The sequence below is a fragment of the Osmerus eperlanus genome, chromosome 15, assembly GCF_963692335.1.
Source record: "Osmerus eperlanus chromosome 15, fOsmEpe2.1, whole genome shotgun sequence".
NCBI classification, from domain to species: Eukaryota; Metazoa; Chordata; class Actinopteri; order Osmeriformes; family Osmeridae; genus Osmerus; species Osmerus eperlanus.
Window position 1 is genome coordinate 3323314 of NC_085032.1, and position 24564 is coordinate 3347877.

At 43.1% G+C, this 24564-nt stretch overlaps 1 protein-coding gene across 1 annotated transcript in view; it reads right to left on the reverse strand.

The window, feature by feature from the left end:
- LOC134035123 (piezo-type mechanosensitive ion channel component 2-like) overlaps positions 1-24564 on the reverse strand; it is a 113644-nt gene that overhangs the window by 7799 nt on the left and 81281 nt on the right. The window contains 14 exon segments of the mRNA XM_062479976.1: positions 3123-3381; positions 3483-3890; positions 3959-4156; positions 4238-4422; positions 4661-4827; positions 4907-4972; positions 5052-5205; positions 10974-11080; positions 11280-11351; positions 11436-11554; positions 11646-11735; positions 11934-12099; positions 23040-23136; positions 23228-23471. Coding sequence (XP_062335960.1) covers positions 3123-3381; positions 3483-3890; positions 3959-4156; positions 4238-4422; positions 4661-4827; positions 4907-4972; positions 5052-5205; positions 10974-11080; positions 11280-11351; positions 11436-11554; positions 11646-11735; positions 11934-12099; positions 23040-23136; positions 23228-23471 — 2332 coding nt within the window.

Genomic DNA, 24564 nt, shown 5'->3' on the forward strand with positions numbered 1-24564 from the left:
GCTTATCGATTTGATTCCTTATCGATTCTCTTATCGATTCTCCCCTCTACAGCCAACTAGGTCTGTGCGTCCTGCACCCCCCCACACACACACTCGTTCTAAACAAATTTCTCAAACTGGCATTGACTGGCTCTGAAATGAGCTAATACCTACCACCTCTAGGCCTTTTCAGGCCTCTGTTTTCAAAACAAAATCTAGTCGGAGATAGAAACTTTCAGCTTCTATTACTCAACACCAGTAGGACTTACAGGGGTCCTAACAACAGGGGAAATAACTTCAGTGTCACCTTTCAAAAGAGACCATTTACATGCATGTACTCCAAATGGTTCAACAACAGCTTTCAATGTACTTTGGGTAAGTTGTTTTGGCGTTTTCAGGCACATTTAACAGGACTATTAAAAGGTTAAACAATTAAAATGCTAAATTTAATAATGGATTAAAAATAGATATGCTCAGTTTAATAATGGGACACACGAACGTTTGCTGATAACACACGCCGCCCCGATAACGTGAAATTATCAATAAGATCAATACTAATGGGAGACGAATGCCGGAGCTAAAATGTATGCTTCAAACGACGGGACAGAAGATAACTAGATCGACTACACACAATAAAGGCAAATTGCTTCACACAGTAACAAGTGGTTGTGATCACTTTTGAGCAGTTTAGCTCTACTTTAGATAGTTAGAGATGAAGCGCGAACGTTAGCTGCGCTGCTGCATGCATCAAACACATGACGTTCCAGTAACTTCATTCCATGCTGTGTGTTCAAATGCTTCTTCATATTTGTAGTATTTCCTCCCTTCGGCGAAATAGACTTTTTACACGCGTTACAAGTGGCGTTGTTGTCATTTTGTTGTGTGAAATACAACCAAACTTTAGAACGCTTCTTCCTAGTTGCCATGTTTGCTGAAGTCTGTCTGAATAAACTATAAAAGTTTGCGCATGCGCAACGGCACAGAGAATCGTTAACAGAATCGTTAAGGAATTTTGCTAACGATTCCAAGGAATCGATTCACTGGGAACCGGTTCTAAACAAGAACCGGTTCTCGATACCCATCCCTACTCTCGAGTCTCTCTCACATACAGACACACAGTCACAACGTCACAACGTAAGCACACGTTAGCAACGACGCATAGATACGCCGTTCTAGACAGACAGCGATATCAGCGAGCCCTCAGCATTAATACCATAGCTAAAAGTCTAGGAACGTTGAGGTTACTGTTCGCTAGGTACCTATGAACATGTTTTAATCTGCTAGACGAGTGGGTTCCTTTTTGTTCTTTTGGTGAGCAATCTCACGTACCCTACTTACCGGCGTCATGGAGCCGACCAGCTAAATAGTTATTTAGCACTAGTGTTGCTACCTGCATATAGGAGTCAGGTGGCTGAGCGGTTAGCGAATCGGGCTAGTAATCAGAAGGTTGCCGGTTCGATTCCCGGCTGTGCGAAATGACATTGTGTCCTTGGGCACTTCACCCTACTTGCCTCAGGGTAATTACTGTAAATCGCTCTGGATAAGGGCGTCAGCTAAATGACTAAATGTAAATGTAATATACCTACAGCTGGCTCAGTTTTTCTCCTAGATTCAAACCTAGCCCCGGTAAATTGTAGAGCTAGCTGTGACGGGTCTGTAAGAGCCGTAGCCACGCTCCGTCCGACAAGGTAGTTTGCCACTCATGGGATTCGAACACTCGGCCTCCGACTTGCCAAGCGCGACCACTACCAACTACGCCAAAGAAAAGCTAGCTCTTCCTTGACGCGGGTGGCCTCTTACATACCTGAGGAGCGAGTTTCACGGTTCTCACTCTGTTACATAGCTAACTACTACACTTCTGTAGTAGTGCAGTAAGTACTACATCCCACAATTTCCCCAGAAATATTTTCAGGCTTCAACCAGTGCTGCTCAAGCAGAAAGACAGGTTCAGGGAGAGAAAGAGATACATTTGTTAGGCATTGAAGAAAGAGTAGGAGAGGAGGACAGCATCCAACATGCTGCTGTGAGAGAGCCAGCTGAAGCAACAAGTGAGGTGGACAAACAGATGTAGAAACAGGCAGGTAAGAAAGCAGGTCTCAGGATATGGGAACTCATTTCCAGTGATGCCGGTAACGCGTTACTAAGTAACGCGTTATTCTAATCTGACCACTTTTTTCAGTAACGAGTAATCTAACGCGTTACTATTTCCAAACCAGTAATCTGATTAAAGTTACTTGTCCAAGTCACTGTGCGTTACTATTTTGTCATTAATAGTAAAATATATATTTGATTTCTTCTTGCGTCTCTGGGAGTCAAGCCTATGTGACAATTAAGTCACGTTTTCAGCACGAGGGTCACATCAAATGTATATACATAGACCTACCACTCAGCGACACAAACAACAATGTAGCTAGCAGGAGAGAGAGAGATGCGCATTTTCGAGTTGAAAATACAATCACTATTTTGAGTATTTGTCAGCTAAAGATGGAAATATCAAGGTTCGTTGTACACTGTGCTGGTGGCGACAAAGTGCTATCAAGCTACAAATACACAACGTCAAATTTGAAGAAACCTTTGGAGTCGCAGCACTGCACAGTCAAACTTATAGAGCCGGTTGTCAATAGGTGTGTTCGACTTCATGCAGCACCGGCTGCCGGCTGCCTTGAAGTTGAGAATGCCATTGGCTGCTTCAAGTCAGCCGGGCTGCAGGCGGCTGCAGGCGACGCATGAAGTCGAACGCACCTATTTTTATGTTGAGGCGGCGGGGGTGTTGTCAGCAGCTGCTGAATGTAACTAATAAAGTAACTTGTAATCTAACTTAGTTACTTTTAAAATCAAGTAACTTGTAACGTAACTAAGTTACTTTTTCAAAGTAACTGTGGTAACACTGCTCATTTCTATTCTTCCATTTCTGGCAGATAGGACTTGAATGGGGTGTGAATTTTGTATAGGGTGTTAAATGTGTGTATTTTGGGTTGGGCAACACAGGGCGACCCCCCCTAACACAAATTGCTTTCTAATCTGTGGGAAACACTGATGTGTGGTTCTGGTATGTGTGTACAGGTGTGTGCAGTTCAAGTGTTTGGGTACAGGTGTGTGTACAGCTGTTTGTGTTTGCAGGTATGTGTACAGGTGTGTCGTACCTCAGTGTAGACAATGGCAGTCATCCAGAAGCGTTTGGAGGGGCGTGGCACAGACAGCATGGCCCACAGGAAGATGAGAATGGGCAGCACCAGGGTGGCACAGCTGGCAGACACCATGTGGTTGAGAATGATGACCAGATAGCAGACCATCTCAGATCTGGCCACTAGGATGTTGTACAATGCATAGCACAGCAGCAACAGGGCAGGCTGGTCACCGAAGAAGCGCTCAGATGCCTCCAGCTCCTCATCATAGAACATTCTGGAATTAGAGAGAATGTTGGGGAGATAAATTTAGATGCCTTTAACAATTGGAGTTGTTAAATGTGAGGGTCTCAGTATGTGATTGGTTGGCAGACCAACCTATTGCTGAGCAGCTCGCTGGCAGTCAGCTCATGGGTCAGAGAGGGGAGTGTATCTGGCTCCTCCCTCTCCTCAGGTGCCATAACCACCCGACATTTTGTCCTGGGGACCCCCGCTGCCACCTCCGTCCCGCCCTCCTGCAGGTCCAGGCCCAGGGCCAGGCTGTATGAGGGGGGGATGTCCACCTCCCGAGGACTCTGCCCGAGGGATTGGGCTGAGTCCAGCTGCAGTTCAGCGGAGCCAGAACAGGAGGGACACCAGCTACCCTGCTCCCAAGCCGCTCCCTCAGAGATCCCCCCTGGGGATGGAGCCGGCTGGCTTGGGGGGTCCGTCAGGGAGGAGGGGTCCACTTCCATCTTCTTCAGAGCGCCTTGTCGCGAGCACAGTGCTGTGGGCTTGTTGTGTTCACTGGGGGAGGGGGTATAAAGTTAGGACACTGATGTTAGAGGAGAAGAGAGGAGACAATGAGAGCTAACCTGACTGTTCTGCTGTCCATGCTCTCCAGAGAGGAAGAAGTGGAGAAAGTAGAGGAGCAAGGGAGGTCCATTCCTGCCATCTTTTGAAGCATGGGCCGTGGTCGCTGGCTGGTCCTGAGCACGGGGGGTCTCTCCCCCAACTCTGAGCGGTCCAGGTTGGACTGGTACAAGTACATCAGGGTGGCATCAGTGTGTGTACTGGGGGGGAGACAGGTAGTGATATGACAATATGTCCAAAGGTAGAGTTAGATACCTTACCAGACCAAACAGGTCTGTTACCTGGACAGGCTGTCACGTGACACCACAGAGTCTTGGCTCTCTTGCTGATAGGCTGACCTCCGCCCCTCTAAGTCCTGGGAGATTAAGTCCTCGGGGTGTTTCTCCAGGCCTGACTCTACAGATGCACCGCAGCACATCTGCTGCTGGTAATACAGATGGATGCTCTCCCTGGAGGGGAGATTCCCCTTGGAACACAGAAACAATGTCACATATAAGACTGTAGAACTCCACTAGAACACGGTTGTATTATACAGTAGTTATGTTACAACATCTCTTGTAACATCTACTGTTATGTTACGACATTGCTTGTAACATCTACTGTTATGCATAACAGAGATGTTGTAACATAACTATATTACACCGTGTTCTAGTGGAGTTACCCCCAAACCTTAACACCTAACCCCGCCCTGGCCAGTGGGTTACCTTCTTGACCTCGTGTGTTAGCATGCAACGCTCGATCCGCAGCACAGTAGAGATGGAGATGTGCTCCTGACACAGTGAGTTCAGCCAGGCAGTCAGGCTGTCCAGCAGGGCTTGCACCAGGACCCAGGAGAACTTCAGCATGTTGAAGAGCCGTTTCAGAATGTTGTCTAGAACCAGCAGGAGAATGAGGCTTACAACCGAGACCAGACCAAAGAAGTGGAGAGGAAAGGATGAAACACTACCTACCTGGTCTGTCTGTCTTTCTCTCCTTTTCCTCCGCCTCTTCATCCTCCAATTCTACCGCAGCACGACCTGTCACATACCATAAAAAGTGACCAGCTGACTAGCTATGAAGCCCCTGGGGCCTAGACTCCTCCTAGACCAGACCTACCTTCTTCTGTGTCCTCCCTCCCCGCCTCCTCCTTCCTTGTCTCCTCCCTCCTCGACTTTCGTCCTTCAGTGTATCTCTGCCAGAAGCGTTGTTTCTCCTGGCTGCGTTCCTTCATGGCTGTTTTGGAGTCTGTGATCCATGCATGGTACACAAACTACAACACACATAGCCTTTCAGCCCAGCTAACTAGACACTGATCATTTTTAATCAATGATTTTATTGTTCGGCACAAACTTGATTTTTTGTTTTTAACTGAAACTTGGTTAGACCAAGATAACAGTGCAGCTGCTCTTATGGAATCAACACCTCCCAACTTCAATTTTGTGAGTGAAACAAGAGTGCATAATAAAGGAGGTGGAGTTGCTATTTTATTTAATGATTCTCTTCAATGCAAAAAGATGTATTTTGGTCATTTTACTTCCTTTGAATATGTGGCTCTGAATTCCACTCAAGTTTTATTCCTCAACATTTACAGACCACCTAAATACTGTGCAACTTTATTTGATGAGTTTACTGAACTGCTGTCTATAATCTGTATTGATTTTGATTGTGTTGTCATTGTTGACAGAGGGTTTATAGAACTATCTGATGTCCTTGATAACTATAATCTGACTCAGCATGTAACAGGTCCCACCCACAACAAGGGGCACACTCTAGACCTAATCATCACCAAAGGTCTGAACATTTCCAAGGTTCCTGTGACTGATGTTGCACTCTCTGATAATTTCAGTGTTTTCTTTGAGATTGCAATCTCCCTGCACACAAATGGCCAAAGCGAGGTTGTGACAAAGCAATACACCACTGAAAACAACAGTGAACTATTTATTCTGAAGTTCTCCTCCACACCAGCCCTCTCTTGCATCTCAGTCAATGAGCTTGTGGATGGCTTAAATTCTAAAGTAAAACTTGTTATTGATGCCATTGCACCCACTAAAGTGAAAGTTGTCTCAGGTATGAAAAGATCCCCTTGGAGAAATGCCACGCTGGTCAGAATACAGAAAAGAGAGTGTCGGAAAGCTGAGCACAGATAGCGAAAAACTAATCTCCAGGTTCACTGTGGTATCTATAAAGAGAGACTTCGCAATTATAATTTGGAACTTAGAAATGCAAGGCAATCCTTCTTCACTGACATCATAACCAATAACAATACACGCGCCTTATTTGCTACAGTTGACAGACTAACAAACCCTCCGGTGTCAGTAACTACGCTCCAATCCACCTGGGCATGCAATGAATTTGCCTTTTTTGCTGACAAAATTCAGAAAATTAGACAAGCAGTCGGTGCCTCCACACCAACCACAGGATATGTGCTGTCCCCATCTTTAAATAACATCCATTAAAATATCATGACACAATTTAATTCAATCGACCAAAGAAGCCTATAAGACATTATACAACATCTGAAAACATCCTCCTGCAGCTTGGATATTCTACCAACACACTTTTTCACACTGCATGACCACTGATCTTTTACAAATTATAAACACATTCCTTCTCTCATGTGTTTTCCCACAAGCCCTTAAAAACTGCAGTTATTAAACCACTCCTAAAAAAGGCTAGTTTAGACCCCGAAATAATGAAAAATTATAGGCCAATATCAAATCTTCAATTTTTAAAGATCCCATGACATGCTGTTTATGGATGCTTTTTATATAGGCCTTAGTGGTCCCCTAATACTGTATCTGAAGTTTCTTCCCAAAATTCAGCCTTGGTGCAGAATTACAGCCACTACGAGCAGTCCCACAATGAGCTTTCCTCAGGACGTGCTGTTTCTGTGTCTGTAGCTTTAAATGCTATGAGGAAGAAAGAGGCGGGGCTAACTGCCATGCTTCGGTCGTTTGCAAGCCATGATGTCTAGAGCAAAACCAATATCGCGCTCGCACGGTCGTAGCTCATTTTCTCATTGGTGGGCCAAATTCTCTGTGCGAGCAAAGCAGAGAAAGGGGAGGTAACCTTTGGTTTTATGACGTCATAAAACCAGCATTTTCAAAACCAAGCGTTTCAGCTTTCATTTTCTCAAAGGCGGAGAAGAATACCCAGGGCTTGGTTTACACCTATCGAAATTTCTAGCCACTGGGGGACCAAAGGCAGGCTAGGGGAACTCATATTAATGTTAAATAACCTCCTAAAGTGAAAATGTCATGTCATGGGACCTATAAGTAAAAAAATGTTGAAAAAGTGGTTTTTCAACAGCTGAACAACTTCTTGGCCGAAAATAACAGTTTTGATGTCTTCCAGTCCGGTTTTTGTCAGCACCCAAGTACTGAAACTGCTCTTGTTAAGGTCTTCAACGACAACCACTCAAACACAGACAGTGGACACAGAACTTCAGTTTTAGTATTACTGGATATTAGTGCTGCATTCGACACGGTCGATCATGACATACTGAATTGGTTTGAATCCTACTTGAAGGACTCACAATACTTTGTGTCTGTAGCTAATTACAGATCAGAGCTGACGAGGATGACGTGGTGTTCCCCAAGGTTCAATACTGGGGCCTCTTCTGTTCAACATCTACATGCTTCCACTGGCTCAGATTATGAAACACAACAAAGTGTGTTATTTAGTCATTTAGCAGGCGCTCTTATCCAGAGTGACTTACAGTAAGTACAGGGACACTCCCCCCGAGGCAAGTAGGGTGAAGTGCCTTGCCCAAGGACACAACGTCATTTAGCAAGGCCGGGAATCGAACCGGCAACCTTCGGATTAATAGCCGGATTCCCTAACCGCTCAGCCATCTGACTCCCCATTATTATAATTATGTAGACGACACACAAATCAACATAACTTTATCACCTGGGGACTATAAACCCATGCAAGGGCTAGGTAAACTCATTGAAGAAATCAACAACTGGATGTGCTTGAATGTTCTTCAATTAAAAAAAGATCAAACTGAAGTAATTGTTTTTGGTCCCAAGGACAAACGATTGAAAGTCAGCGCTCAGCTTCAATCGCTGATGTTAAAAACCACAAACCAACCACAAACCAAGCCAGAAATCTAGGTGTAGTTATGGATTCTCGGGATTACCATGGATGACAAGCTCTCCCTCACTGCCCACATTGCTGCAGGCTCCCGGTCGTGTAGATTCACCCTCTACAACATCCGGAAGATCAGGAGATACCTGTCTGAGCATTCCACCCAGCTGCTAGTCCAAGCACTTGTCCTCTCCAAGTTGGACTACTGCAACTCGCTGCTCGCCGGTCTCCCAGCTGGCGCAACCTGCCCTCTCCAGAGGATTCAGATTCTCCATGTTACCCCGCTCCTCATCTCCCTCCACTGGCTTCCCATCATGGCCCGTATCAGATTCAAGACCCTGGTACTGACCTTCCGAGCAGTGAACGGGACTGCACCCGACTACATCAAGTCTCTCCTCCAGCCTTACACCCCCACCCGCCACCTACGGTCGTCTTCCTCCAGGAACACAATGACTCTTACTGAGGGACTTGTTGCTCTTGATTTAACTTCTGTACTCGCTGTGAATTATATTATATTATTGTTGCTTGCTTTTTCTACAGGTACACTCTTGTACTTTTGAGGATCATGTTATTTAATTTGTAACTTGTTTAACTACATGCTCTTATGGTTCTCCCCATTGGCACTTATTTGCTTTTCACAATGTATGCTTCATGTTTGGCTACTCGCAATGTTTTGGGGCTATCTCGATGTTATTATCAGTGACCTATGCTTTTTTGTAAAGCTCTCTCTTGGAAGTCGCTTTGGATAAAAGCGTCTGCTAAATGAATAAATGTAAATGTAATGTAAATAGATTCAGACCTCAACCTGAACAGCCATATCAAGACAATTACAAAATCAGCCTACTATCACCTGAAGAATGTATCAATGGTTAGAGGACTTATGTCTCAACAGGATTTGGAGAAACTTGTCCATGTATTAATCTTCAGTAGACTTGACTATTGTAACGGTGTGTTCACAGGTCTCTGTAAAACGTCAATCAGAAAGCTGCAGCTGATTCAGAACGCTGCAGCTCGAGTCCTCAAGTTGCTCGAGTTGATTTAACTCATTCAAATCAGCTTTTCTGGAACCGAAAAGTCTGGGTTTTCCATTTGAGAATAAATCAACTCAGTTCAGGGTTAGGATCACAGTTTGTTATGGTTAACTAACAACTAATTAGTAGGGATGGGACGTATGACACTGACGCATCGATGCTTGTGTCGCAAAACCAATACGCACAGTTTCGAAAAAGTGTTTGAGCTTGTATCAAATTACGAAACCACGTGATAGATGACGTTCAATGCTTCAAACATCACAAACTGGTTCGAAGTCTTGCCGCTCTTCTGAACCAGAGCCATAGAAGGAACGAAGCCACCGCTTCTTGTTAAAGACAAATCTCACATTGCCAGAGAAGCAGCACCAGGCATCGCTCGAGTTTCTTCCATCAGTCAGTATTATTTAGCCAAATCCGTATTGTAATAATTATAAATCCGTGCACTTGAGTGTTGTGTTATTTTATTGAAATGAAACGTAACATGATAGGACTAGGTAGGTCTATACAGTGCCCAGAAAACAAATGTTGATGATTCGTCAACATTGTCAACAGTAATAATAATGAGTAAAAATAAAGTCCCTCCAGTTCACAATAGGCCTACATATCACAAATGTTAAGAATAAGAAAACATCTGTGTAATCTAGTTTAATTGATATAAAAACCGTGTCGTATAAAGTCCGTCCACCCGTATCAACAGTTAACGGCTTTTTCGGTGGTGTAGCTGGTTAAAGCGTTGTACGACAACGTATTGATAATGCGAGGCTGGTTACCCGAGTTCGCGCCCCAGTGCAGGGAGCCTCGGAAGATATTCTTTAACTTTTACTGTGAGAAAATGATATAATTCTAACGGCCTTCAGATGTATCACAACATTTTAATGTGTGAGCACTAATATCAGATAAAAATGAACACATGTAGCCTTAATTAAAATATTAAATAACGTAGGGTAGTCTACCGTCGGAGACAACCACTACGCCTCATTCAGCCAGTTTAAACGGCTGCTATATGACGCTGTTCATTTTCAATGTGCCGATAGTTCGGCTCTTTGGGCCAGCACAATCCGGAAGAAACCACCAAAGCTTCACAAGGCATCGTTCGCCCATCCCTACTAATTAGGGTTAACAGCTAACCCTAGCGTTAGTTAGTTAGCGCTAGTTGTTATTCATCGTTTGCTTTGAAGTGAACAACTCACTCGCTAGTAGCATAAGCCCCCCTCGCACCCTTATGTCGTCTAGGCAGCATGATGTTTACTGTTCAGAACAACTGAATCCACAGATTTTCCAGTGTTTTATACCCGTTTGGTCAAAAAACCCACACGCCAGCAAAACGCTACTCTGTCGTTATTCACACGTTAGTCACACGCTCAACACGCTTGTCTAATGTTTGTCGCGCATAGCAAAACGCTACTCTGTCGTTATTCACACACCAGTGACACGTCGTCACACGCTAATAGTTTTCAGAGGTGTCTTACTTGGTCGCTGTTACACGCTCCTCATGCGTAAGTCCCTCGCTAGTTATGCGTTAGTCCCACCCTAGTCATGCGTTAGTCACACGCCAGATGTGTCCACCTCGCCCTAGAACGCTCAAAATTGAACGATTAGAACGTTCAGAGAACTTTGACCAGAACGTTATGGTGTGACGGTCGGTATGTGTGAGTGAGAGTATGAATGGGTGAATGACAAACATTGTAAAGCGCTTTGAGTGCCGCTAAGGTAGAAAAGCGCTATATAAATGCAGTCCATTTAACCTTGTTAACGAGATAATAACCTGGATAACTAGATACTACCCAGGTTAATTAGATTCAAATCACGTTTGTATAATATGGCTGTCCTGTTGTCTCAGAGGCCTATTTTGTTGGATTATATTTTCCTTCTCTCTGAAAAAAAGTAAAGTTTTGGATGTTTGAGTGTAACACACCTGGAAGGCAGACTTCTTTGGCTGCTCTTCCTCCTTCTTCTCCTCCTCCTCTTCCTCCTCCTCCTCGCTGTCTGACTCAAACAGGTAGTAGTTCCCACTCCTTACCACTAGAAGGACAGAACACGCCTTTACAGACAGTGGGATTATCCACAACTAATGACAGTACCATCACCACCCTTCTCATTCTCTTTAAACAGCAGTACTTAAAGTATAATTACAGCTAAAAATGACCAATTTGTATCAATCCCATTATGTTCGTGTGTTGGGATTGTGATGTTCAGGGGATCCGGAGTTGGGGGGACTCACTGGAGGCATGGTCCACCCAGGGCCTCCACCACTCCTTCCTTCTCCCTCCTTTCTTCTCTCTTTCAGTTTGACCTGAGGAAAATGGGAGATCATGCTGCTAAAGAGACATTCCACTGCGTTTCAGATCGATCAAAGCCCCACATGACTGTCTCTCACCCTGCTCCTGCTGCAGTCTGGGGGGGTCCTGGTGGGTCTCAGTGCTCTCCTGGACCAGAGTCAGCAGCCTCTCTTTGCCTCTCTTGAACCTCTTCTGACGACTCTTAATCCGGTCCATCCTGACAGGACCAAAAGGAGGGTGTGTGTGGTACATGAAGAGTGTGTTTTCCATATGTGTGTGAACACTATGTACTGTATGTGTGTTCTCACTGTCTCTTCAGCAGGTCCATAGACTTCTTCTCCACCTCCAGTCTGGCTCTGACAGCCTTCACTATGGTGGCATGGAACAATTCCGCTCCTCTGAACACACATGCCCATGCCACGCACACAACAGAATTGTCAATATAGTATGATTTGGTAAAGATCTTAAAATGTGGCTTATACAAGAAACTCAACACCCTAATCTATGGAATAACACATTAGCTTTTATAATATTTAAATACTGTGCATAATTTCTACATATGTTTACAGAAATGTCAACACTCCACACACACACACCTGGAGGCAAGGATCTGAGCAGAGCGGATGTCCGCCACCACATGCAGGAAGTAGTAGCTCATAAATACACGTCGCTGTAGCAACAGGAAGGCAAAGCAGATGCTGTCCCAAATGATGCCTGCCTCGTCGCTAGGCAACTCACATTGCTTATTGGCCTGCTGCTCTGCTGTAGGGTCAAAAACCACCATCATTATTACCCTTACCATCAGACACAGACAGACAGAAACAGACAGATAGAGATACAGCAAACCACCCAAGGCCACAGTGTACTTATAAAGATAAGAAGTGGAAACTTGGATCTCCATCTCATTAGTAATGATGGCAAACAGTTCGGGTGAAGATATGCAACCCTGGGGTGCACTTGTATTTAAAACAAGTTATTCAGATAATGCCACTCTCACAGTGAGATTGCATCATTAGTGCTTTTCCAACACCTCTAAGAAAATTGAAATGGCTCAAGTCCATTTCAAATGGTCAACATTAGACAACTCACTATGACTCGCCATACACTTACTTAAAAAACCTGACAGGGCAACTGTCCTAAAATCATTTAAAAGTGAAACGTGTTTTTTTAGGTACTGAAATAATAGTGTACAATTTACATGACTGTGGCACTAAATGTAGATCAACCAACTTCTGAAACAGTTTTGTGACAGATTTAAGTTGAGGAACACAGCTCTTAATCACACACATCCTCAGACCATCAGGCCTGGTTTGGTTTACACACCTCTGTACGCCTCACACATTTCCATTACACTGATTGAGGATTTGCAGCTGACGCGTTAGACAGTGAACATACAGCAGCAAGGTGACCTGAAAGTTTACAGGTGTTAAAGTCCCCCAAAATAAAGATTGGTCTGACTAACATTTTATCCTATCCATTCTACCAGGGCTTAGTCACACAGGACTTACTCAAAGCAAGGTAAGCCCTAAAGTTTTGCCCAGCGGTCACTAAATCTGATAAGGAAGGACAAACCAACCACACACCTGTCTCATCCTTCAGCAATTAGTCTCTCTGGGATCACAAGAAATGTGTGGGAGTCAGGTGGCTAAGCGGTTAGGGAATCGGGCTAGTAATCAGAAGGTTGCCGGTTCGATTCCTGGCCGTGCAAAATGACATTGTGTCCTTGGGCAAGGCACTTCACCCTACTTGCCTCGGGGGAATGTCCCTGTACTTACTGTAAGTCGCTCTGGATAAGAGCATCTGCTCTTGGGAATGACTAAATGTAAATGTGCGGTAGAGTGCAATCCCATTAAAGGAAAGTTCTGTATCTAAAATAACCAGCGAATAAAAGCTCTGGATGACAGGCCAAACAGAAATCCACGTAGATTAAAACATATCAAAAAGAAAAACCCATGCTACAAGACAAAAAGCGTCCGTTGCCACACTGCACGCCCTGGAAGTTGGCAAACATGATCAATGTCATTGTGATGTTCTGTTGTTTATTTGGGGAAAGGGAGACCCATAGTGGTAACGTATTGTAATGTTTATGTTGTTCTAACGGTCTCGCTACAGTTCAATTATACATTGTGAAGTAAACGGTACACATCTTTTCTCTCTCGATTTAAGTTGGCCAGAAAAACATTTGCCTGTAAGTATCTTGACATTAGTAATTAAATCCTTTGTTGATCCTTTTGATCGTTCTAATGTGTATTTGATTAAATAGGCTAACACATTTGCTACATACGTCTTCAACAGACAATATATCTGTAATCAAATTAAATTGTTCTTTGTAGTTTTACAGTGCTTCCTCAGTAAAGAGCTTGGAAAGGATCATTCATGCTTCATTCTTTATCTTGGAGAAACTGTTAGCTATCTGCCGAGCTAATGTTGCAGTCTAGGCTGCGCCTCACACACACAGAAGCGGGGGCAGAACAATCATCATCACCACCATCATTTACATTTTACGTTATATTCATTTAGTGCTTTTATCCAAAGCAGTAAATTCCCTGTTTGTGTGAACTTACATGGCAAACAAAACAAATTCTGATTCTGATAGTACAAAGTACAGTAGAAGATCAAGAATTGGAAGTGCATAGTTCAAACTGAATTTTGGTGGTCACTTGCCACATTGAAAAGGAACCACATCTCAGCTACCAGGCAAAGCTAACAAAAATAAAAGTATCTTAACTAGGCTTAACTGCAACCATACCATCTCAATTACAGAAGTGCATAGTACAGAGCAGCAAAATTCAACAACACCTCAAGCACTTTTGTGGTTGCACTCCCTTACTAGACAGTGGAACAACAGAATCTCTAATATAACATGCAGAGAAGTAACACATTTGCAGGAATCACAAGAAGTAATGAACTGCTAAGTGCTGCTTTTTGTCCCCTCAGGCAAGGCAAGGGTAGATGGGTGAGGTGAAGCTGGAAGAGGAGAGCCTTGAGACCATGGCTTGAAGACAGGCAGGTCAGCATCTTACGAGTAATGTGTTTCTTGAATGACGATTCTTGCAGAGCAAGACCGTGCTACAGAGATTATGCCAAAAGTGACGGAGAGCTCTTGTGCTAGAGAGGATCTGGCAGGGATGAAGAGTAGCCCTATCTTGTTGGTGTTCTGTTTAAGGTGGTGGCAGGACATCCATGAGGAGATGCCAGCCAAACCGCTTGGGACTCTGGGAGTGGGAAGGAGAGAGAAACCACTGAGTGTTGCAGCAGTGGTAAGAGAAGCGATGCGATTCAATGACCAAGCCAAGTGATCTGGTGAAAATAGAGAAGAGAAGAGGTCCCAGCACCAATCCATATGAGACTTGAACAACAAGGGGGTGAGTTGCTAACCTCCAGCAGACCTAGAAGTTTCTCCCAGACAGATAAGACCTAAACCAGGAGAGAGTGGTTCCCCACATGCCCCTTTCAGAAGTGCCCCTTTGAGCAGGTGGTGGTTGACAATGGTGAAGGCTGCATACAGGTCAAGGATGGTTATGTTATTTTTGTCATCAGAATCATAAGAATTACCATTCTTATCCTCATCACAAACAATTAATAATCTTGACCAACAGAAATGTTGGTTGTTTTACTATTGAACAGTGCAATGAGTTTGCTAATTACTTCCTATTCCGGCACCTGAGCGCGTAGCGAGGCGTCCATCACCAGATAGCTAAACAATCTTAAATTGACTGGAGTAGCGCTAGGTATCTCCAATGACGAAGAAGTGTAAAGTCCGTTATGAACGTGAACTTGTACGTCCGTTTATTGAAGTACAGCGTTTTCTTAAAGAGTTTCCAAGAGTGTGAAAACCCAAAGCTTTCCCAAGGCGTACACAGGAAGATCGAGCCAGATAAAAAGAAAAGAACATTACCTAGCTTGCTTTACTGTGAAATGGTTGTTAATGGTTACCAACAACAATGAGACTTTAAACAGCCAATGGGAACACAAACATCCAAATACACAAGAAAGGGCTGAATACCACTTATTGCCCTACGAGAACACTCAAAAGGAATGAATGCATGTAACATTACACTTCCTATGTAAGATTGAAAATATCTATAATTCCATTGCTTCTGCCCAATCATTTCATTGTGGAGATGTCACCTCATCATTTTCTGGTTCCTGTGTTTCAAGCTTAAAAAATAATTTATGGTATTGGCCAGGTGATGAGCAGTGCCTGGTTTCCTCCAGACATGACGCTTGGCATTCAGGCCAAAGATAATTTTGTTTTCTCATGGTCAGAGTCCTTCAGGTACTCCAAGCAGGCTGTCATGTGCACTTTACTGAGAAATGGCTTCCGTCTGGCTACTCTACCATACAGGCCTGATTGGTGGATTGCTGCAGAGATGGTTGCCTTGATACAATCCTGTCTCAGAGGTCTACAGATAATTCCTTGGACTTCATGGCTTGGTTTGTGCTCTGACATGTACTGTCAACTGTGGCAGTAGCGGCTTGTTAATAAAGGGCGCTGGCGCCCCCCCCCCATCAAAATTCCAGAAAAATACATGTATACTTAAACACAAAAATAATATAAAAATAAAAGTTTACTCATACGATGTGCTGGCTGGTAGTAATTGCCAGTTTTCGCCAAATTTAATAAAAAAATTGGTTTTAATCAGTAATGTAAATACAAGATGTTTCATGCGGTTCCATGGGCGAGGGACGTTGGATAAATGAATGTCTATGTAAGTCCTTGAAGGGGTCAATGACTGCAAAACCGAGTTTACCTTGTCATAGTTGAATAACGACAGTTCGGTGGGTAAAATGGACATACAGTGAACCATTGACACCTCTTTCCTATGCAAATCTCACAATTTGAAACTGCTGCTGTAAAACGGTCGGTTTCCAAAAAGCCACATTTGTGGCTAGAGAGGATCTGGCAGGGATGAAGAGTAGCCCTATCTTGTTGGTGTTCTGTTTAAGGTGGTGGCAGGACATCCATGAGGAGATGCCAGCCAAACCGCTTGGGACTCTGGGAGTGGGAAGGAGAGAGAAACCACTGAGTGTTGCAGCAGTGGTAAGAGAAGCGATGCGATTCAATGACCAAGCCAAGTGATCTGGTGAAAATAGAGAAGAGAAGAGGTCCCAGCACCAATCCATATGAGACTTGAACAACAAGGGGGTGAGTTGCTAACCTCCAGCAGACCTAGAAGTTTCTCCCAGACAGATAAGACCTAAACCAGGAGAGAGTGGTTCCCCACATGCCCCTTTCAGAAGTGCCCCTTTGAGCAGGTGGTGGTTGACAATGGTGAAGGCTGCATACAGGTCAAGGATGGTTATGTTATTTTTGTCATCAGAATCATAAGAATTACCATTCTTATCCTCATCACAAACAATTAATAATCTTGACCAACAGAAATGTTGGTTGTTTTACTATTGAACAGTGCAATGAGTTTGCTAATTACTTCCTATTCCGGCACCTGAGCGCGTAGCGAGGCGTCCATCACCAGATAGCTAAACAATCTTAAATTGACTGGAGTAGCGCTAGGTATCTCCAATGACGAAGAAGTGTAAAGTCCGTTATGAACGTGAACTTGTACGTCCGTTTATTGAAGTACAGCGTTTTCTTAAAGAGTTTCCAAGAGTGTGAAAACCCAAAGCTTTCCCAAGGCGTACACAGGAAGATCGAGCCAGATAAAAAGAAAAGAACATTACCTAGCTTGCTTTACTGTGAAATGGTTGTTAATGGTTACCAACAACAATGAGACTTTAAACAGCCAATGGGAACACAAACATCCAAATACACAAGAAAGGGCTGAATACCACTTATTGCCCTACGAGAACACTCAAAAGGAATGAATGCATGTAACATTACACTTCCTATGTAAGATTGAAAATATCTATAATTCCATTGCTTCTGCCCAATCATTTCATTGTGGAGATGTCACCTCATCATTTTCTGGTTCCTGTGTTTCAAGCTTAAAAAATAATTTATGGTATTGGCCAGGTGATGAGCAGTGCCTGGTTTCCTCCAGACATGACGCTTGGCATTCAGGCCAAAGATAATTTTGTTTTCTCATGGTCAGAGTCCTTCAGGTACTCCAAGCAGGCTGTCATGTGCACTTTACTGAGAAATGGCTTCCGTCTGGCTACTCTACCATACAGGCCTGATTGGTGGATTGCTGCAGAGATGGTTGCCTTGATACAATCCTGTCTCAGAGGTCTACAGATAATTCCTTGGACTTCATGGCTTGGTTTGTGCTCTGACATGTACTGTCAACTGTGGCAGTAGCGGCTTGTTAATAAAGGGCGCTGGCGCCCCCCCCCCATCAAAATTCCAGAAAAATACATGTATACTTAAACACAAAAATAATATAAAAATAAAAGTTTACTCATACGATGTGCTGGCTGGTAGTAATTGACAGTTTTCGCCAAATTTAATAAAAAAATTGGTTTTAATCAGTAATGTAAATACAAGATGTTTCATGCGGTTCCATGGGCGAGGGACGTTGGATAAATGAATGTCTATGTAAGTCCTTGAAGGGGTCAATGACTGCAAAACCGAGTTTACCTTGTCATAGTTGAATAACGACAGTTCGGTGGGTAAAATGGACATACAGTGAACCATTGACACCTCTTTCCTATGCAAATCTCACAATTTGAAACTGCTGCTGTAAAACGGTCGGTTTCCAAAAAGCCACATTTGTGGCTAGAGAGGATCTGGCAGGGATGAAGAGTAGCCCTATCTTGTTGGTGTTCTGTTTAAGGTGGTGGCAGGACATCCATGAGGAGATGCCAGCCAAACCGCTTGGGACTCTGGGAGTGGGAAGGAGAGAGAAACCACTGAGTGTTGCAGCAGTGGTAAGAGAAGCGATGCGATTCAATGACCAAGCCAAGTGATCTGGTGAAAATAGAGAAGAGAAGAGGTCCCAGCACCAATCCATATGAGACTTGAACAACAAGGGGGTGAGTTGCTAACCTCCAGCAGACCTAGAAGTTTCTCCCAGACAGATAAGACCTAAACCAGGAGAGAGTGGTTCCCCACATGCCCCTTTCAGAAGTGCCCCTTTGAGCAGGTGGTGGTTGACAATGGTGAAGGCTGCATACAGGTCAAGGATGGTTATGTTATTTTTGTCATCAGAATCATAAGAATTACCATTCTTATCCTCATCACAAACAATTAATAATCTTGACCAACAGAAATGTTGGTTGTTTTACTATTGAACAGTGCAATGAGTTTGCTAATTACTTCCTATTCCGGCACCTGAGCGCGTAGCGAGGCGTCCATCACCAGATAGCTAAACAATCTTAAATTGACTGGAGTAGCGCTAGGTATCTCCAATGACGAAGAAGTGTAAAGTCCGTTATGAACGTGAACTTGTACGTCCGTTTATTGAAGTACAGCGTTTTCTTAAAGAGTTTCCAAGAGTGTGAAAACCCAAAGCTTTCCCAAGGCGTACACAGGAAGATCGAGCCAGATAAAAAGAAAAGAACATTACCTAGCTTGCTTTACTGTGAAATGGTTGTTAATGGTTACCAACAACAATGAGACTTTAAACAGCCAATGGGAACACAAACATCCAAATACACAAGAAAGGGCTGAATACCACTTATTGCCCTACGAGAACACTCAAAAGGAATGAATGCATGTAACATTACACTTCCTATGTAAGATTGAAAATATCTATAATTCCATTGCTTCTGCCCAATCATTTCATTGTGGAGATGTCACCTCATCATTTTCTGGTTCCTGTGTTTCAAGCTTAAAAAATAATTTATGGTATTGGCCAGGTGATGAGCAGTGCCTGGTTTCCTCCAGACATGACGCTTGGCATTCAGGCCAAAGATAATTTTGTTTTCTCATGGTCAGAGTCCTTCAGGTACTCCAAGCAGGCTGTCATGTGCACTTTACTGAGAAATGGCTTCCGTCTGGCTACTCTACCATACAGGCCTGATTGGTGGATTGCTGCAGAGATGGTTGCCTTGATACAATCCTGTCTCAGAGGTCTACAGATAATTCCTTGGACTTCATGGCTTGGTTTGTGCTCTGACATGTACTGTCAACTGTGGCAGTAGCGGCTTGTTAATAAAGGGCGCTGGCGCCCCCCCCCCATCAAAATTCCAGAAAAATACATGTATACTTAAACACAAAAATAATATAAAAATAAAAGTTTACTCATACGATGTGCTGGCTGGTAGTAATTGCCAGTTTTCGCCAAATTTAATAAAAAAATTGGTTTTAATCAGTAATGTAAATACAAGATGTTTCATGCGGTTCCATGGGCGAGGGACGTTGGATAAATGAATGTCTATGTAAGTCCTTGAAGGGGTCAATGACTGCAAAACCGAGTTTACCTTGTCATAGTTGAATAACGACAGTTCGGTGGGTAAAATGGACATACAGTGAACCATTGACACCTCTTTCCTATGCAAATCTCACAATTTGAAACTGCTGCTGTAAAACGGTCGGTTTCCAAAAAGCCACATTTGTGACGTCACAAATGTGGCTCCACCTTTTTTGGCTATTGTCTGTACCTTTGTCACGCCCCAATCTCAGGGTTTGTGTAGATCTCAGACACTAGTTTAGCTGCGCGCTGCTCTTTGTACTTCCAGGGAATTACAAAGAAGAAAGTTTTGAAGTTTTTCAAGGATATTGAAAATGGACCACGGTCGTAAATGCAGTGTTCAGGCTGTACAGGAAATGCTGACACTTTTCATAGTCTTCCCAAGGAACCAAATACTCGATGGGCATGGCTGATGATTGTCTATACCGTAGAAGATCCCTGTGCAGTTCAACCCTCAATTACACATTTGCTCGAACCATTTCACTGAGGAGAGTTTTGAAAATCTGGGACAATGTAAAGCAGGATTTTATATGAAGCTGTTTCTGAAAATAGGTGCTGTTCCGACCTTATGTTCATCACAACCGCAAGCTGTAGTATGATTTTGTCGATAACAGTTATTAGCAATGCTAACGTATCCTGTATCTAGTATAGGTAAAATGAGTGATGATTTTGTTTATTGGCAATGGGGCTAACGCGCTATTTCATGTTACTGACTGTGTTTCATTCGAATAAATAACCCGTATTGTCATGTAAATCTACAATTCACGATGCATGTTTGTCCAGATCTTTGTCAGTTGTTTTTTTTTTGTTTTTTTTTCAGCAAGATAGCTAACTGAAGCTGAGTTGAATTACGATAGTTTGGTTGCTAAGCTGTAAAGTTATCCACCTAGACTAAGTCGATCCCGTTTGCTTCGACAACAGAAGTGGAAACAACTAACGTTATAATTTCAAATTATATCTAGTCAATCTGTTGAAAACAGTGTTGTGTAGACACAATAGATTTATTTGCACGTTTTTATTTCAAGTCTCCACCTTCGTTGTTTCAGTGAGTGTTGTTAGCCGTGTTGCGTCTTTGCTCCACAGCTTCACTCGTTGTAAACCAACCAATCAGTGCGCAGCTCATCTAAATATTCATGAGCATACCTGTAGGAGCCATTCATTTACTTTGGATAAAAAACTATAAGAGCTCTAAATACAGTGGTAGACTTTAAGTTATATAAATTACGTTGTGTTGGTGTGCATTTACCGCTGCATGTATGTCCCTCTATCGGAAACTCCTCATACTCCTCCCTTTCCAATGATAAACCTACTTAAGGTGGTGCAGTGAACCAGGCCGAGGGTGTGGCAGGTGTGTGTGGAAACAGTCTTTGACCGTGTCATTGGGTCAACGTGCGGACAGGACGCGCCACGCTAATACAATACAACGTTTGTTTCATTTTTGTTCATTTTTGCTAAATAAATCCACTCATCAAGAGGAAAGAATAACCAGTTTCATCGTCTTCAATATACACGCGTCAGACTACAGCACCTGCTACTCCAAGGAAGTGAACAGAGATAGGGAAAGTTTAATGGACAACACAAGAAACCCGAAAACGTAACGTGTTTCTACCACTACAATACTATAAAAGGGAGAAAACAGCTTGTTTTATTCTAGGGCTATTTAACAGGGTGCATTACATTTACATTTAGTAATTTAGCAGACGCTCTTATCCAGAGCGACTTACAGTAAGTAAGTGCATTAGGGCGCATAGAACAGCACCCGGGCCATTTTCAGCCCAACCAATGTTACATGCCCTATTCGGAGACCTTAAGGAAGTGTGAAATACCCTATACAATCAGTAAATGACCCCTTTAAACTTTCGGCAAGCATGTGACCTAAAGCTGGTCTCTAATTGGTTTCTTGAAGATTCTCCTCCGGGCACAGCCTTGGCGAATCAGAGTTGGATACATGTTATTTTATCCAATCTGATTGATTCTCGAATCTCGACACCTGTCATTCAACTTCACGCTCTTGGCCGCTTTACGCGCAGGCGATACCGTCACTCCGCCAAAACATTGCAAGCTGACGATCACACAAATCACTTTCATAGAGATAATGGCAGCAGTTAAACCAAATTCTGTCATTTATTTACAAAAAAAAACTTTCACAAGGCATTCGCTGGAAGAAAAAAAGAGGATAAAGGATCTCGGACCGGACCAACCCGATTTACAAATCCAGCAACAGGCCAGTGACCGAGGACGAAGCTACAACCGGGGCTTCACCCGCTCTTGTTATGCGAAATGAAGTTGGCTGGTTGGATGTTCAAGTAGATGTTCAGTAGTTGACTTTTGGTAGTAGGTGGGAGGATATAGTAAAAAAAAACTCTGAATCACTATCTTCTTATGTTTGTAACTTGAATTTTGTATCGTATTGTCTTGCTCTTCTTAAATACGTAGTTGTTTAAATAAAGTAGTGGTGGTTGCCCCCCAACATTTTTTATCACCAACCGCTACTGAACTGTGGGACCTTATATAGACAGGTGTGTGCCTTTCCAAATCATGTCCAATCAACTGAGTTTACCACAGGTGGACTCCAATCAAGTTGTAGAAACATCTCCAGGATGATCAGTGGAAACAGGATGCACCTGAGCTCAATTTGAGTGTCATGGCAAAGGCTGTAAATACTTTGGTACACAACTTTTTTCACTTTACCATTATGGGGTATTGTGTGTAGAATTTTGAGAGAGAAAAGGAATTTAATCAATTTTGGAATACGGCTGTAACATGGCAACGTGGAAAAAGTGAAGCTCTGTGAATACGTTCCGGATGCACTGTACTCCGCATACAGTGTATACACTGTACTGTGTTTGATTATAGACTGCAAGTAATCTATTCAACTACTGCCACTAGACTCCCATCCTAGTTGTACAAGACAAGGCCCAATTATCTCCCCAGTCTTTTAGACCATCCTTTGTTTCTTTCCTTTGTTTATTTAGTCATTCAAACTCAAGTTTTTCTACTTTCCATACTAAACCCATAACATATCCAACACTATTCATTCTATATTTCTATTACCGCAATAAATCCTTGTGAATATTTTAACTTGAGTAACTAGTGTTTGTTCTCTCATGTTATGTGATCTGCTCCACTCCTAAACACAAATTCCTTTCTTTAGAATACTGATTCATACATATTAAATATATATATATAAATAATGTATAACTCAATACTTGATTATAGATTAAGTATCTCTTATTTCTTAAAGACCACACCCCGCTCATCATCTTGATGATTATGATCATCCCCATCATCATCACCTCCATCAGTATCATCATCATCACCGTTATCCTGAGCATCATAAAATTATCATCATCACCATCATTACCATCATAGTATACATTGTCTTCTTACGTTTGGAGTATCCTTTGATGGTGCAGGCCAGGCTGAAGAGCTGTATCAGCCAACAGTGATTGACAACTAGTGCTTTGATGTAACCACAGGCAAGAACCTGAGGAAAGTACAAACCAGTTAGACACAACCACAGTGTGTGTGTGTGTGTGCGTGTGTGTGTGTGTGTGGACTTGTCCCGTGCCACTTACTGACAGGATGTTCTTCATGGTGATGACAAACACATTGTAGGCGATGAGGAAGTCCCAGTAGTGAAGGATGCTGTTGATAGGCTTGAGCAAAAGCTCTCCTCCGAACAACAGCAGGTAGAAGCAGGCCACCAAGTAGCCCATGCAGAAGATGCTGATCCTGGTGGTGCCAGTGATGAAGATGATGGTGAGAACGAACCAAAACAGGTAGCTGAATATGATGACCTTCAACATGTCCAGATACGACCTGGGAGAGGAGGGAGACACAAAACACTGTGATGTCATGTCCTCATAAACCTGCAGTGTAGAAAGTCAGGGGCGGAGCTAACCTGCAGTGTAAAAAGTCAGGGGCGGAGCTAACCTACAGTGTATACTCTATTTTATATTATTTTGTATATTTAGGAGGTTTATTATATTTTTGCTTATCATAGGTGTAATTTATGTTCTGTAATTTATGTTCTGAGTACTTATATGTTATGCCAGGTTGCTTTGCGTTGTCTTGTCCTAAGAATTTCAGTGCCCAGTCTGACTGTGTTGTTCTGTGCATCTGACAATAAAAGACTTGAACTTGAACAGTGTATAAAGTCAGTGTATAAACCCTTACCTGCAGTGTATAAAGTCAGGGGCGGAGCTAACCTGCAGTGTATAAAGTCAGAGGCGGAGCTAACCTGCAGTGTATAAACTCAGGGGCGTGTATAACCTGCAGTGTTGAAGGTCAGGGGCGGAGCTAACCTGCAGTGTAGAAAGTCAGGGGCGGAGCTAACCTGCAATGTAAAAAGTCAGGGGCGTGGATAACCTGCAATGTTTGAAGGTCAGGGGCGGAGCTTACCTGAAGTCTAGAAAGTCAGGGGCGGAGCTAACCTGCAGTGTATAAACTCAGGGGCGTGGATAACCTGCAGTGTTGAAGGTCAGGGGCGTAGCTAACCTTCAGTGTAGAACAGAGGTGGGGAACCTTTTTTTTCTGCCAAGGGCCATTTGGATATTTATAAAATCATTCGGGGGCCCTACAAAATTATCAACTTAAAAATGTGCATGCTATATTTGGTCAAACATTTAATTAACTCACCCCTAATGTGATGGCTGGAACTGCTTCTCATCACAAACCTCACCTGATGTTAGCTGGCATGGATGCAGCCTGCTTTGACTAGGGGTGCATCGAACATTTCTTGGGGGGTATCATGATCAGTGTTGCCACAGTTACTTTGAAAAGGTAACTTAGGTGACTTAATTTTCACATAGGCTTAACTCCCAGAGACGCAAGAAGAAATCAAATATATATTTTACTATTAATGACAAAATAGTAACGCACAGTGACTTGGACAAGTAACTTTAATCTGATT